At 40.3% G+C, this 14429-nt stretch overlaps 1 protein-coding gene across 1 annotated transcript in view; it reads left to right on the top strand.

The window, feature by feature from the left end:
* LOC129860637 (probable phospholipid-transporting ATPase IIA) overlaps nucleotides 1-14429 on the top strand; it is a 42330-nt gene that overhangs the window by 7202 nt on the left and 20699 nt on the right. Inside the window, exons 5-14 of the mRNA XM_055931233.1 lie at nucleotides 553-611; nucleotides 1531-1582; nucleotides 2652-2746; nucleotides 2919-2999; nucleotides 3168-3243; nucleotides 3872-3948; nucleotides 4218-4378; nucleotides 4687-4829; nucleotides 7810-7922; nucleotides 13011-13220. Of these exons, the coding sequence (XP_055787208.1) occupies nucleotides 553-611; nucleotides 1531-1582; nucleotides 2652-2746; nucleotides 2919-2999; nucleotides 3168-3243; nucleotides 3872-3948; nucleotides 4218-4378; nucleotides 4687-4829; nucleotides 7810-7922; nucleotides 13011-13220 (1067 nt within the window). The remainder of the gene's footprint in view (nucleotides 1-552; nucleotides 612-1530; nucleotides 1583-2651; nucleotides 2747-2918; nucleotides 3000-3167; nucleotides 3244-3871; nucleotides 3949-4217; nucleotides 4379-4686; nucleotides 4830-7809; nucleotides 7923-13010; nucleotides 13221-14429) is intronic.

Genomic DNA, 14429 nt, shown 5'->3' with positions numbered 1-14429 from the left:
AACAATTTTTGCCTGTTCATTCCAAATGGAATGGAAGAAAAGGCTCAACTCCCCCCGCCCTTCCAACATTCTTTCAGGTCTCGGCCTACATGAAAAATGACTTTCCCCAAATTTAATGAAAGGAAATCTATAACAACAGTTGTCCACATTTGCTAGGCAACCGGGAGGAGACAGTTGGACATAAACAGTCAAATTTAAAAGTGTTTCTGTATATGGGGCCACGGGAAGAGAAGTATGAAGAGCAGGGTTTTAACTGTGTCTTTGAATGACGTTAATGATACCAGGATGTCTCACTACCATAAATCCTGTTTCAGCTATGTGAACGTTTACATGGTCGTTTTAGATTGTTACTTGTTTGGGTCACTTTTCTCTAGTCTTCCCCTCCTAAGAGGAATGTAATGTCCATAAAACAACATACGCTCATATCTGTTCATCCTTTGTTTGGTCTAACCACAATATGATTATGATTATCAAAATGAATTTGGTCAACTCAACATTCTGCAATCTAAAAATGCTTATTGAATATTAATTTGACATGTGGTTTTGTTTCAGGCACTGTGAAGGTGAAAAGCAGTGGCATTCAAGTTGGAGACCTTATAATTGTGGAAAAGGTTTGTATCACTTCATAGATTTCACCTCAACTGCACCACAAATTGGAGGCTAAACTTGTAGGATATGGTCTTACCAGATAGTTGCACTTAAAAATACTTTAAGTTAATGTGTCATATCCATGTAGGAAAGTTAAAACAAGGCAATCAATTGAGGTTAGTATTGTTGTCATTTGTGAGGCTAATTTGAATGTCACAACACTGGTAGCATGCTGTTGCTGTTAAAAGTGTCTTAAGTAATTCTAACAGACTTTCCAATCTGTTTGGCCAGTTGCCTCTTGTCATCTTTTTTGCTAGCTATTGTAGAAAGAGTAGATTCTGGGAGTCTTTGTATGTGAAATATGAGAAGGGAGTCCTCAGTTACCAAATGGCCACTTCTTTCAGAAAGGTTCAGTTAAACACTGCTGACGGATAGGTCACACATGTTGTTCCCTCTATACATTTGATCTATTTTATCCATGACTGAGAGACATTCAAAGTAAATCATACTCTGAATTGTTACGATCTTCAGATATGAAATTTGTTAAAATATCTAAATATACAACATTCTAAATTTGTACTGCCACATGGATCTGAAGTGCCACAGTAAATCTTTATTTAAACCATCGACCACTTAAAATAGTCCATGCCCAGCTCGATGTTTTGAAGTCTGTCAACTTAAATAGCGTTGAGAATTAATCTTCCAATAACTCTGACCAGGACTCAGTCACAGTGAAGTCTGGGTCAAACAGAGTGTAAAGCCCAGTCAGGCTCCCAGTTAGGGTAAGTAAGGCTGGATGATTTGCTGCAGGGCTTATTATTATGACTAGCTGAATGCAGGTAATGTACATTAAAGGCAGAAGTCTGAATGTCTACAGTTAGAGGGAGGGGGGTTGTAACAGGATGCAAGTTGAAGTCATGTTTTTCTTCTCTGTCTTTGTAGAACCAGCGAGTTCCTGCTGACATGATCTTCTTAAGGACCTCTGAAAGAAACGGTAAACATCTGCTGGTCATTCATCCAAATCTCCAAAACAAGATAGTTGGGGAAATGGCATGTTTAAAAACGGTGTTGAGGTGAAGGGATTACTCTAGATCCAGGACAGGAAGTGTAACAATGTCTAAAATTGTAATTCGGTCCATTTAAGTTGAATGTTGATGATGGGTTGTGGTAGAAGAAACATGGGCCATTTATTTTCCCTAAGATCTCGATTGACCATTTTTGTCTTTCAAATTACAAGTTGCATCCTAAGGAAAATCACCAAGATATGCAAAGTGTAGAATAGAAAGAACATATCAAATGCAAAGAGAAGATGGGGGAACCAAGGTACAAAGATGGAGCCTAATCTGAATAAACAAATGTGGAATTGGATGAGATTTGGAAGAGTGATGACAGAAACACAATGAATTACTCCCATGCAAAACAATGCTGTCTCCGACAGGCTTATTGTCTTGTACACAACAAAAACACCATCGCCCCCTCGATAACTAGCAGCGGTTGGGATCCATTGAAAATGTGCAATAAAACACCATAACCTTACACATTTATCATCTTGATTTGGAGTAACACAAACTATATGAAGCATGCTTGGGTGCGGTTGTGCTTTTCTATAGGGGGATGAAAAAAACATGTTTCTTTTACTGGAAAGAGTGTTTGGTTGGTTATCTCTATAACACATGGAGGCCATTAACTCAATAATGAAGAGCCTAACTATGCTCAGTGTTCTCCGCTACAGGCAGGCATGGATGCTTCTCCACTTGTTGATCCCCAGATTAATGTGCAGTTGGGCACCATTCATATTTGAACACTATTTTGTAGTAAGATGACCTTTGTCATTCGGTAAGATATGTTTATGTTGAAAGATAGAGGGAACAAAGGATGCACCAAATAAAATAACGCCAGAAGTTGAAGCAAGTGACAAAATTGATAGGGTAAGACATATTTTAGTTTTTTAGATATACAGAAATAAGTTATTGGTACCACAGAGAGCCTAAACCCTTATACCGTAGAGCCCCCTAGAGGTGTTTGTGACTCCATTCTAAATCATCAGTTCTCCCTTATCCCAGGCTCCTGCTTCTTGCGTACTGACCAGCTGGATGGAGAGACGGACTGGAAACTACGCCTCCCAGTGGCCTGTACTCAGAGACTGCCCACTGCTGCTGTGAGTCACCACACCAAATGGCTGCTCTACTATATTTATAGTAGAGTGCAATGTTGGCACATCACTGACTGCAGACATCTTTAGTAAAGTAATGCCACATCTCATGTTTTTTGGGGATATCCTTAGAATTGTTGTCGGTTATCAAGTGACCATGTTGTGATTGCTCCTCCAGGACCTTCTCCAGATCAGATCCTATGTGTATGCGGAGGAACCAAACATTGACATCCACAACTTTATTGGCACTTTCACCAGGGTGAGTGTTTACCTGGACAATTCTATTTGACTTTTCTTGAATAAGACCTGCTAAAGACTCACAGATAATTGCCACCATATCTAGTCAACTTGGAAGAAAGGCTGCCTTCTGTTTTCGTAGAGTAATGCCCCTCACTCTGTGTTTTGTGTCCTATGTGCTGTGCTTTAGGAGGATGGAGACCCTCCAGTCAATGAGAGTCTCAGTATTGAGAATACCCTGTGGGCCAGCACTGTCATCGCCTCTGGTAAATACCAACTCCTCCAGTGGTGTGCTCTCTCTCTCTCTCTCCACTGAAGCAACCAATAGCACATGAGTAACTAGTGCCAGCCCGCCCGCCCGCCCTCCATTTCTCTGTCCCTCCATCCCTAGAGCTGTGATGAGGCGTTACTTCCTCCACGATTGATGTGCTGATGATTTGTCCTCCTACACACACACACACACACACACACACACACACACACACACACACACACACACACACACACACACACACCACACACACACACACACACACACACACACACACACACACACACACACACACACACACACACACACACACACACACCGGCGCAATCAGACATTTGGTCACTTAGAAACAGTTCAGGGGTAGTTAACTATGAGACAACATTTTCCTAAAAGGGAAAAAACCCTACATAAAGATTCCAGAGTCTAACCTATATAACATATGGTAGTCATTTGGCAAATTGGCAGTCTGTCTCACGTATTCCTACTGTCGTTATACATTTCAAAACATCCTTTCACATCCAGGGAAGTCGCTGACATTGCTGCTATATGCTGTATTACATGTTATGGTTCATGATTCCAGACTTAAAGTCTTATCCAATGACTATAATGTTCTTTCTCTGTAGGCACTGTGGTGGGAGTAGTTATCTACACAGGCAAGGAGCTCCGGAGTGTGATGAACACCTCAAACCCAAGGCACAAGGTGTTAGTCACAGTAAAACACCCTGCACATGACACTTTTCTTTAGTAGACAAAGATATGTATCTTATCTGTAGGTTTATTAGGTTATCATTTTATCATGTCATTTCTTAGAAAATACCCATACTCAATGCTGTACCATAAAATAAAGTGCTACTAGTATTAGTATCATTTCTGCCAATTTTATTTTCTGTAATATTGTATTGAGACTGTTTTGAGAGTGTTTCAAAAGATTAGTACTGCCTGATGATATTCTCCTTGTGGTTCTTCTAGGTTGGCCTCTTTGACCTGGAAGTGAACTGTTTGACCAAGATCCTGTTTGGGGCTCTGGTGGTGGTGTCTCTGGTCATGGTGGCCCTCCAACACTTTGCCGGCCGTTGGTATCTGCAGATCTTCCGCTTCCTGCTGCTTTTCTCCAACATCGTCCCCATCAGGTAGAAGTTTTAACACACTTTCTATCTCCATTTCAATTAGATACTTTTAAAGCAATCAAAAGTAATATTTAACAATGTAGTTACACTTGTAATAACTGTGTTATTACACAGGTTTGAGAGCAAAGTAAGTGTTACCAAAAGGTATTATTTTCAATTGGATCTTCATGTACATCAACATCTATCCTTGCTTATTTGTTTCTACATATGCTTATGAACATGTTTGATGGACAATCTAAAACCATTGATATCCAAAATGTGTATCTGGGAGTCTTGTTTTTAAATAAATAACATGTGAACCTTGTGTCCAGCTTGCGTGTGAACCTGGACATGGGCAAGATGGTGTTCAGCTGGATGATCAGAAGAGACTCTAAGATCCCAGGCACTGTGGTCCGGGCCAGCACTATACCTGAACAACTGGGACGCATCTCCTACCTGCTCACTGACAAAACAGGTGAGTCTGCTACTTTTGTGGTTTATAGACATAAATATGTCATTGCGGGCCGTCGGACTATCACGGCTATGTGGCTGTGGACTCTGTATTGATCTGAAGTGAGAGTGCTTCCATAAACTTCCATCAGCTTAGTCCATGTGTACGATTACATGCACACTAATAGTTCGATATCAAACTGATTATGGCGGAGTATGGCATTAGTCATGTAAACATCTTACCCTGCTTATCTTAATAAGCTCATAATCAAAATAAGCATATTCCAGTTAAAACAACTGGTTTTCTGAGAAATCTTTCAAATGATTAGGACATGTAAACGGCTTAATCGACTTTCCAGCGGTGTATTTGATCTATGCATGTGCCAGCACTGATAGCGCAAGCCTGCCACTTATGCGTGAGTGAAGTGAGTTTGGAAAAACCAAAAGTATGCATCTTAGAAATAGTTTTCACATACAAACTTCATATGTTCAAACTCAGAATCAAATTGTCTTTGCCAGGGTTGGGGAGTAACGGATTACATAAACCTGTAACTGTAATCCGTTACGTTACATGCAAAAAATATTGTAATCCGATTACAAATACTTTTGAAAAAATAGATTTTTTGACATTCAGAAAGGATGTTTGCACAATTTTTTGGGGGAAACCTTTCTGTTTTCTCAATTATGTTCAAATAAACATGAAAAAAAAGGCCCAATTTTAAGTTTGTTGTGCCTGAGTGAGTCTGACCACAAGAGAACACTATGATGGCACACCAAATGTGTTTGATGGATAGTTGGAAAAGAACAGGAATAGGCTTTTGCAGGCTACAGTCCAACCTATGTCTTCCAATGGTGCGCCTGCTGTCGGCATCCAAAGATTATCTAACTTGTGTTATGAACCAGCTCGTAGCCCATAACAACAAGGAAGGCGACGCGGAGATGACCGCAGGTGTGTCCCATTTTGCTGATGATCCTCCCGGCTCCTCCCACCGACATCCTATTAAGGAAAACAAGAGCAAAGAGAAAGAATTCGGCAGACAGAGTGGGAGGGTTGTCACACTTAATTAAAAGCTTGGAGGTAAGGACGACAGCAGTGGTGTAGCCTACGGGCAACACGGATATCTCTTAGGCCTATTATAGGCTACATAGCGCATTGATGTGAATCACACTGCTGCTCTCTCATTTAGCTATTTGTGCCTTATGGATTGTGGTTGTTGTGGATGGCTGTTCACAAATGTATATGTGTATTTTAATCCAATAATGGTTGAATTGAAGAAGTTTAAGCTGCCTATCAATCATTGTTTTTGAGACCAGAGGTGTATTCATTACGGAAACAGTTTACCGTTTAAGAACCAAACGGAAGCAAACAGCAAAGCAAGAGTTTCTATTTGACAAATTCTGGTAGGTCCCTCCCTGTTTTGTTCCATTTGCTTCCGTGTAAGAAATGTTTTGCAACAGAATCTGTGTAGTGAATAGAATTTATCCAATAGAAACTCTGATAATAATTTTTTTACCACAGGCCTAACGGACACATCCACTTTTGATAGACTTAAACAGCTGCAAATTATCCAGATATCAAAGTGTCACCAACAAAAACTTTGACAATAGGCCTATAACAAATGCAGCATATGAAGAAAAAAATTCACATGCAAATAGTACTTTTCGGTAGTGTTCAAAGCATGCCATTCCAAGAGCAGCATTTATTTTTCAACTCAAAGCAAGGTTGATGTTTATTGGTCCTTGAGGCAGAACTGAGTGATTTCCGCTAGATGGGCCAGCTTCAAAGTCAAAATGCTCTATATTGTAAAAATGTATGAAAACAAAAATGTCTTAATTTAATGATAGGCATTAGGGTTAGCAGTGTGGTTAAGGTTAGGTTTAAAATCAGATTTTATGACTTTGTGGCTGTGCCAGCTACTAACCCAAAAGTAACTGAAAGTAATCAGATTACATTACTGAGTTTGGGAAATGCAAATGTTATGTTACTGATAACAATTTTGGACGGGCAACTAGTAACTGTAAGGAATTACATTTAGAATCTAAACTTACCCAACCGTGGTCTTCGCAAAAATAACATGGTCACTGTGGTAGAACATGTATTTTGATTGCCGATTTTCTGCATTTAACAAAAGGCCTATCAGTTGCCTGATTTCAGATGTGTCCATGAAAACAGGCTTATTAGGGAAGTCATTGCAAAGCACGTAAATATTTTAAACAAACTATCATATTAATCTGACTATCCACAATAATCATTGTTGTGTGCATGTAACTGCTCAATATCGCATCGGACGTAACTGGTATAAAACATATAGTATTTAATGTTGGCATAAAACAGCTTAATGTTGTAGTGCACAGGAAGAGTAGAGTGGCTACATAATAAGAATGCATGTATCTTGCTTTAGTGGTCAGGAGAGGAAATCGACACAACTGACTGACATGTTGGATGTGAGATGATAGTGTTGAAGATGTGCTAAGGCTGTGTCCAGTATGACATTGCTAGAGCTGACCCATCCCTAGGGCTTTGGGCTGTGTGCGACTCTCAGAGACATGCTACTTATTGGAGCTTTAAATCAAAACAGGACTGAAGTCTCCTGTCTCTGCACACACACACCCTCAGGAACTGGCCTGTACCCCCTCTTAAATTTACGACCCTGACGGCCAATAAAATTATACTGGATTTTCCCACATAGTGATAAGGGTCAAAGGTCAGTCTAATGTATGTGCTGTAGGGGGCTCTCAGGTCATCCTGAAATACTACATACAGAGAGAGGGGCTTTTAAAGTGAGTGTGAGGACAACCAGGACACTGAAATCATGGAAATGGTTTCAGGAACAGCTACTTGATCATAGTGTGGACTGTTTAAAAATCACTCTTTAAATGATGATCATAATTGTAACACCAACACTACCATGTGGCTTCCAGCACTTCTGACACCAATGAGTGTAACCCCACTTTCAGTAGAAATGTTACAAATAGTATACATTGTGCTTGTGTGTTTGACGCAGGAACTCTCACCCAGAATGAGATGGTATTCCGTCGCCTCCATCTTGGAACGGTGGCCTATGGAATGGACTCCATGGACGAGGTGCAGAGCCACGTGTTCAGTGCCTACACACAGGTAAAACAATAACCATCATCACCAACCATATAGAGTAGGGCTATCCCTGACAACAACAAAAAATTGGGTGACCGAAAGTCATCTGTTCTTTCAATTTATCGATTTGTGGATTTTTTTTAACGTGGATTTTTCAATATATAGACAGCCTGTGTTTTAATAAAATCAAGTATATGCATTGAGCTTGTCTGATGCTTTAAGCTCACTGTTTTATGAAATAACACACAAATGACTCAAGAGGGAGCCAGAGATCTAGAGGAAGAAAAAAACTTGACCGACCATCCTCCTCCTACTGGCTTTCACAGATTCTGCCATTACTCTACTGAAGTTGCCAGTAATAGGCTACACGAGGAGTCGACAACCTTTCTCATGTATAATGCCAATTTATCTTACCATTTCTACAGATCTGCTTTCCAGTTATGGTTTTCATATGCACATTTTTGTGGAACAGTTTCAATTAAGTTCTAGTAACGTCTTCATATCTGAAAATCATTGTCATGTGGTTAATCAAAATTCTATTCAAATGAAAATGATACAAAGCTAAAAAAGGAACTTCCATTGCCAACTATGTAAAAATAGCCTAAATAAAGCCAACAAATAAAAACATTGCAGAAAATATCCTGATAAATTAAATAAATAAAACAACTATAAATCACAATGGCTATGCATGGCCTGTCTGCAACAAACTTGAAACACAGTATAAACTATTAACTTGGGTCCAGCCCAAAAATTGCCCTAGCGACATCGTATAAAGAGTCTGGGCCAGTGAGCAAGGGACACAGCTGTAGGCTATTTGCGCAAGGGATAAGAAGCAGTGCTTGAATTGAGCAGGAGCTGAGTACCGGCACCTGTTTCTTTTAAAGAATGTTAACCTATTTCAGTCCAAGTCAAGCACTGATAGGAAGCAATAAGGTAGCCCTATTTCAGGATGTTTCCACTAGATCCGAGCATGACATTTTTCCCTTTCATGCTGAGTGGTTATCGAAAGGCAGACAGCTGGAAAGATTTTTCAAATAGCCTACATTGAGTAACTAATGTCATTCTCAATGGATGTAAAAACAGACTTAATTCGCTTGCTGTTTTGAGGTGAAAAAAAAACACTACTTTGAGAAGCTCCACAGATCATTAGTGGTGGCAGAAGTCAGGGCATTCATACTTGTTGTGCTTTGCGGAGCAGTGCAGAGCTGTTGTGAAGGAAGTTGTCAAGGAAGTGAGTTTGTGTTTATACAGGATGTACCGCCCCCACCTACCATCAACCAATCATGTCAATGCGGAGCTATACAGAGCCCTCCGCATTGTTACATTTTGGAGACGCATTGCGATTTGGTACGGAGCTTGATATGGCCTCTGCATGCCTCCGGAGGCTCTGGAATTGCGTCACATCATCCATATGGAGCCTCCGGCCACATTTTCAGATGAAGTATTGGCTTTTAGTCTAGGCCTACACAATGGATTAGTTAATTGAGATGGGTGCCAATATATACACTACCGTTCAAAAGTTTGGGGACATGTTCTTGTTTTTGAAAGAAAAGCAGATTTATTGTCCATTAAAATAACATCAAATTGATCAGAAATACAGTGTAGACATTGTTCATGTTGTAAATGACTATTGTAGCTGGAAACGGCAGATTTTCTTTTTTTTAAATGGAATATCTACATAGGTGTACAGTGGCCCATTATCAGCAACCATCACTCCTGTGTTCCAATGGCACGTTGTGTTAGCTAATCCAGGTTTATCATTTTAAAAGGCTAATTGATCATTAGAAAACCCTTTTTCAATTATGTTAGCACAGCTGAAATGTGTTGTGCTGATTAAAGAAGCAATACAACTGGCCTTCTTTAGACTAATTGAGTATCAGCATTTGTGGGTTCGATTACAGGCTCAAAATGGCCAGAAGCAAAGAACTTTCTTCTGAAACTCGTCAGTTTATTCTTGTTCTGAGAAATGAAGGCTATTCCATGTGAGAAATTGCCAAGAAACTGAAGATCTTGTACAAAGCTGTGTACTAGTCTCTTCACAGAACAGTGCAAACTGGCTCTAACCAGAATAGAAAGAGGAGTGGGAGGCGCCGGTGCACAACTGTATATTAGAGTGTCTACTTTGAGTCCTCACTGGCAGCTTCATTAAATAATACCCGCAAAACACCAGTCTCAACGTCAACAGTGAAGAGGCTACTCCGGGATGCTGGCCTTCTAGGCAGAGTTGCAAAGAAAAATACTTATCTCAGACTGGCCAATAAAAATTAAATATTAAGATGGGGAAAAGAACACAGGCCAGCTGCATCAGATGAGCTGGCCTCTACAATCACCCGACCTCAACCCAATTGAGATGGTTTGGGATGGGTTGGACCGCAGATTGAAGAAAAAGCAGCCAACAAGTGCTCAGCACATGTGGGAACTCCTTCAAGACTGTTGGAAAAGCATTCCAGTTGAAGCTGGTTGAGAGAATGCGAAGAGTGTGCAAAGCTGTCATCAAGGCAAAGGGTGACTATTTTGCAGAATCTCAAATATAAAATATATTTTGATTTGTTTAGCTCTTTTTTTGTTACTACATGATTCCATGTGTTATTTCACAGTTTTGATGTCTTCACTATTATTCTACAATGTAGAAAATATTAAAAGATCAAAATAAAACTTGAATGAGTAGGTGTGTCCAAACATTTGACTGGTACTGTATATACATTTATATTTGCTACTGCTCGACTAAAATAATCTTGGTCGACCAACAGCCTATCGACCAAACAATCAACCTGTCGAATAATTGGGGTCAGCCCTATAGAGATAGCTGTGGCGCACATAGAACATCATTGACAGAAACGGCAATGGCCAAACTCTTTACGTAGATCTATGGCTCTGCATCAGTCAATATGGGCTGTGTTCAACAAATGTATCACTAATCGGTGAGACAGTCAATGTTTGAAATTCTGTGTTAAAACAAGTAACAAAAACCTTGTCTTTGGGGCATATTGTTTTAGCAACATATCAGCTGTGTGATTATTGTTTGGCTTAATGCTTCCCGACCCATAATGACACTTTTTGTCCCTTTGACTCCAGAGGTTAGTGGAGCAGGTAACCGGATTAGCCTCTAGCCCACTAACACTGGCCGGCCCTAGTTTAATGGCGCCATCATTGACCCCTGTGGAAACACAACGCCTGGCCTAAAAATAACCGCAGCAAGATAGTAAAGCTGATTGTTCATTTTTCTTCTTTCTTCACACATCTGGTTGTGTTTACTTGTCGTGGGTCTCTTTGTGGATGGTAAGGAAGGGTTAAGCCTCCCTAGTGGCGCAGCGGTCTAAGGCACTGCATTGCAATTTTAGAGGCGTCACTACAGACCCTGGTTCGTTCCCAGGCTGGATAAATACATTTGACCGTGATCGGGAGTCCCATAGGGCGGTGCACAATTGGACCAACATCGTCCCGGGTTAGGGGAGGGTTTGGCCGGGGGGTATGCCGTCATTGTAAATAAGAATATGTTCTTAACTGACTTGCCTAGTTAAATAAAGGTTAAATAGTCAAATGGCTTTGTGTGGTAGTCATTTTAGAACTGAGTCAGTTCAGAGAAGTGTTATTTTTTTAGCACTACAAACAAAACACATATTTCATGTACTTTGACTAGGTTACCATAGTGATACGGCAGCTCACAGGTACAAGTAGATCCATGTTTTTCCCACAAATAATGTATTTATCTGATGACTATGCAGTGGTGTAAAGTACTTAAGTAAACATACGTTAAAGTTCTGCTTAAGTAGTTTTTGGGGGTTTCTGTACTTTATTATTTCTATTTTTGACAACTTGTACTTCATTCCACTACATTCCTAAAGAAAATAATGTACTTTTTACTCCATACATTTTCCCTGACACCCAAAAGTACTCGTTACATTTCTTATGCTTAGCAGGATAGAAAAATTGTCCAATTCACACACTTATCAAGAGAAAATCTCTGGTCATCGTGCTCAACGTGAGCAAGACAAAGGAGATAATCGTGGATTACAGGAAAAGAAAGGCCAAACACGCCACCATTCACATCGACGAGGCTGTAGTGGAGCGGGTAGAGAGTTTAAAGTTTCTTGGTGTCCACATCACCAACAAACTATCACGTTCCAAACACACCAAGAAAGTTGGGAACAGGGCAAGACAACGCCTTTTCCCATTCAGGAGACAGTCACCCAAGTCATAGACTGTTCTCTCTGCTACCGTATGTCAAGTGGTACTGGAGTGCCAAGTCTAGGACCAAAAGGCTCCTTAACAGCTTCTACCCCCAAGCCATAAGACTGCTGAACAATGAATAAAATGGACATCCGGACTATTTGCATTGACCCCCCCCCCCTCCCTTTTTGTTTTTACACTGCTGATACTCACTGTTTATTATCTATGCATAGTCACTTTACCACTACCTACATGTACAAAATACCTCGACTAACCTTTAACCCCACACACTGACTCGGTATCGGTACCCCCTTTATATAGCCTCATTTTTGGTATTGTGTTTTTTATTTTATTTTTTACTTCGTAAATATTTTCTTAATTCTATTTTCTTAAAACTACATTGTTGGTTAAGGGCTTGTAAGTAAGCATTTCACTGTAAGGTCTATCTATAACGGTTGTATTCGGTGGATGTGACAAATACAATTTGATTTGATCTCTACTGCTGCTGATCTGGCGCATTTACTAAACACCAAATGCTTTGTTTGTTAGTTATGTCTGAGTGTTGGAGTATGCCGCTAGCTGTCCGTAAATAAAATAAAAACATTAATCTTGCCATCTGGTTTGCTTAAAATAAGGAATGTGAAATGATTTTTTACTTTTGATACTTACGTATATTTAAAACCAAATACTTTGAGACTTTTACTCAAGTTGTATTTTACTGGGTGACTTTCACTTTTACTTGAGTCATTTTCTTTTAAGGTACCTTTTAACTCAATTGGGTACTTTTTCCACCACTGACTGTTTGTCAATCAATGAATAGCTGAGAAAAAAGTTAGGTTTAAAAACCCGCTCTACCAATCATTGAAAACCTTGCAGGTAGACCGATGCTTATAATCCAACTCAGTGGGCTAACTTTTCTTTTGTACACCTTCCTCCCCACAGCCCTCTCACGACGTCCCAGCATCCAGAGCTCCGGCGGCCACTAAGGTTCGTAAGACCATCAGCAGCCGTGTGCATGAGGCGGTGAAGGCCATCGCCCTGGTGCACTGTGTGACGCCCGTGTACGAGGCCAACGGCGTGACGGACCAGGCCGAGGCAGAGCAGCACTATGAGGACACCTGTAGGGTTTACCAGGCCGCCAGCCCAGACGAGGTACACAATGGCTCACCCTCAATACTAGACATCGCTGTCCATAAACACAGCAACAGGAGGATGTTAGTATTTGCCTCTGCGCAGTTCTAATATACTCCTTCGTTAACGATAGACCAACATATACCAAAATAGCCTGTGAGAAATGTGAGTTGCCTACTCAACAGCCTCAAAGGTTAAAAGGAATTGTCACTACACCAATTACAGTAGGTAGGGTGACAGTAGAAGAATGGAATCCAGATTAAAATATGGAGAGAGTCACTACAAATGGTTTTGCAGTTTGAACCCTTATCAGTCCCTGCAGTGGACTACCTGCTGCCCTTGAAGGAAACCTTGAGGAGACAAATTACATTCCACATGTACCTAGCTGTGACCTGGATCACTGTGAATCGTTTGAACTCCAGGAAGAAGGCTGAGGGGGAATTTAGCTTGATCCATTTCCTGCGGTGTAAATACGGATTTCCTTAATGTGCTCCCCAGTCCATTGGGCTTAGCCTATCCACCCTTTGAGTCTCCTACCTTCATAGTAGATACTTTGATATGGCCCACAGAAGTTTCTTTGTGGTGAGTTGTGGCCTAGTGTATGCTGAACTTCATGCAATACGAGCATTGTTTTCCAGAAAATGTATTGTGGGGTAACATTTCTCACAGATTACAATATCAGTCAATGTGTAGACATTTCCTTTCTTGATTTAATGTTTTTTGTTGTTGTTACTATAGGTATATTTTATCCGCTTGATATGATCTGGGTTCAAATTCAGTTTGCTTTCCAATGGCTTCTCAGGAAGTCCATAGAGAGATATAGTTTTGGCTGCTGGTTGTCGTGGTCACAATGCCAGTGACAGTTGGATGTGTGGTTTTTGGTAGGAATCCATTCACGAGCCATTTATCTAACTTGTTTTGTTCTGTTAGATGTGATACCTGTTTGGCAGACATAACTCGTGTTTGTTGTTAATACAATCTAAATGAAGAGTCCTAGTTGTAGTGTGGAGAAATTTTTCCACAGCTTATGCTTTTACATCTGCTTATTTAGTATATCTTATATATTATGTCTAAAATATTGAGCAGCATATCTACTCAAGAGAAGTGTGTTCCTATAACAAAAAGCCGGAAGAGTATATCAAGTATTTCTTGACTGTTCCACTTCCAAGCAGGACCATTAAGAACTTTCGCTTATGCCAAGCTGTGGTTTTGACTCCAACCATTTGCCAG

This window comes from Salvelinus fontinalis, chromosome 8, assembly GCF_029448725.1.
Source record: "Salvelinus fontinalis isolate EN_2023a chromosome 8, ASM2944872v1, whole genome shotgun sequence".
In the NCBI taxonomy this organism is placed as follows: Eukaryota; Metazoa; Chordata; class Actinopteri; order Salmoniformes; family Salmonidae; genus Salvelinus; species Salvelinus fontinalis.
This window is presented reverse-complemented; position numbering and strand designations above follow the sequence as displayed.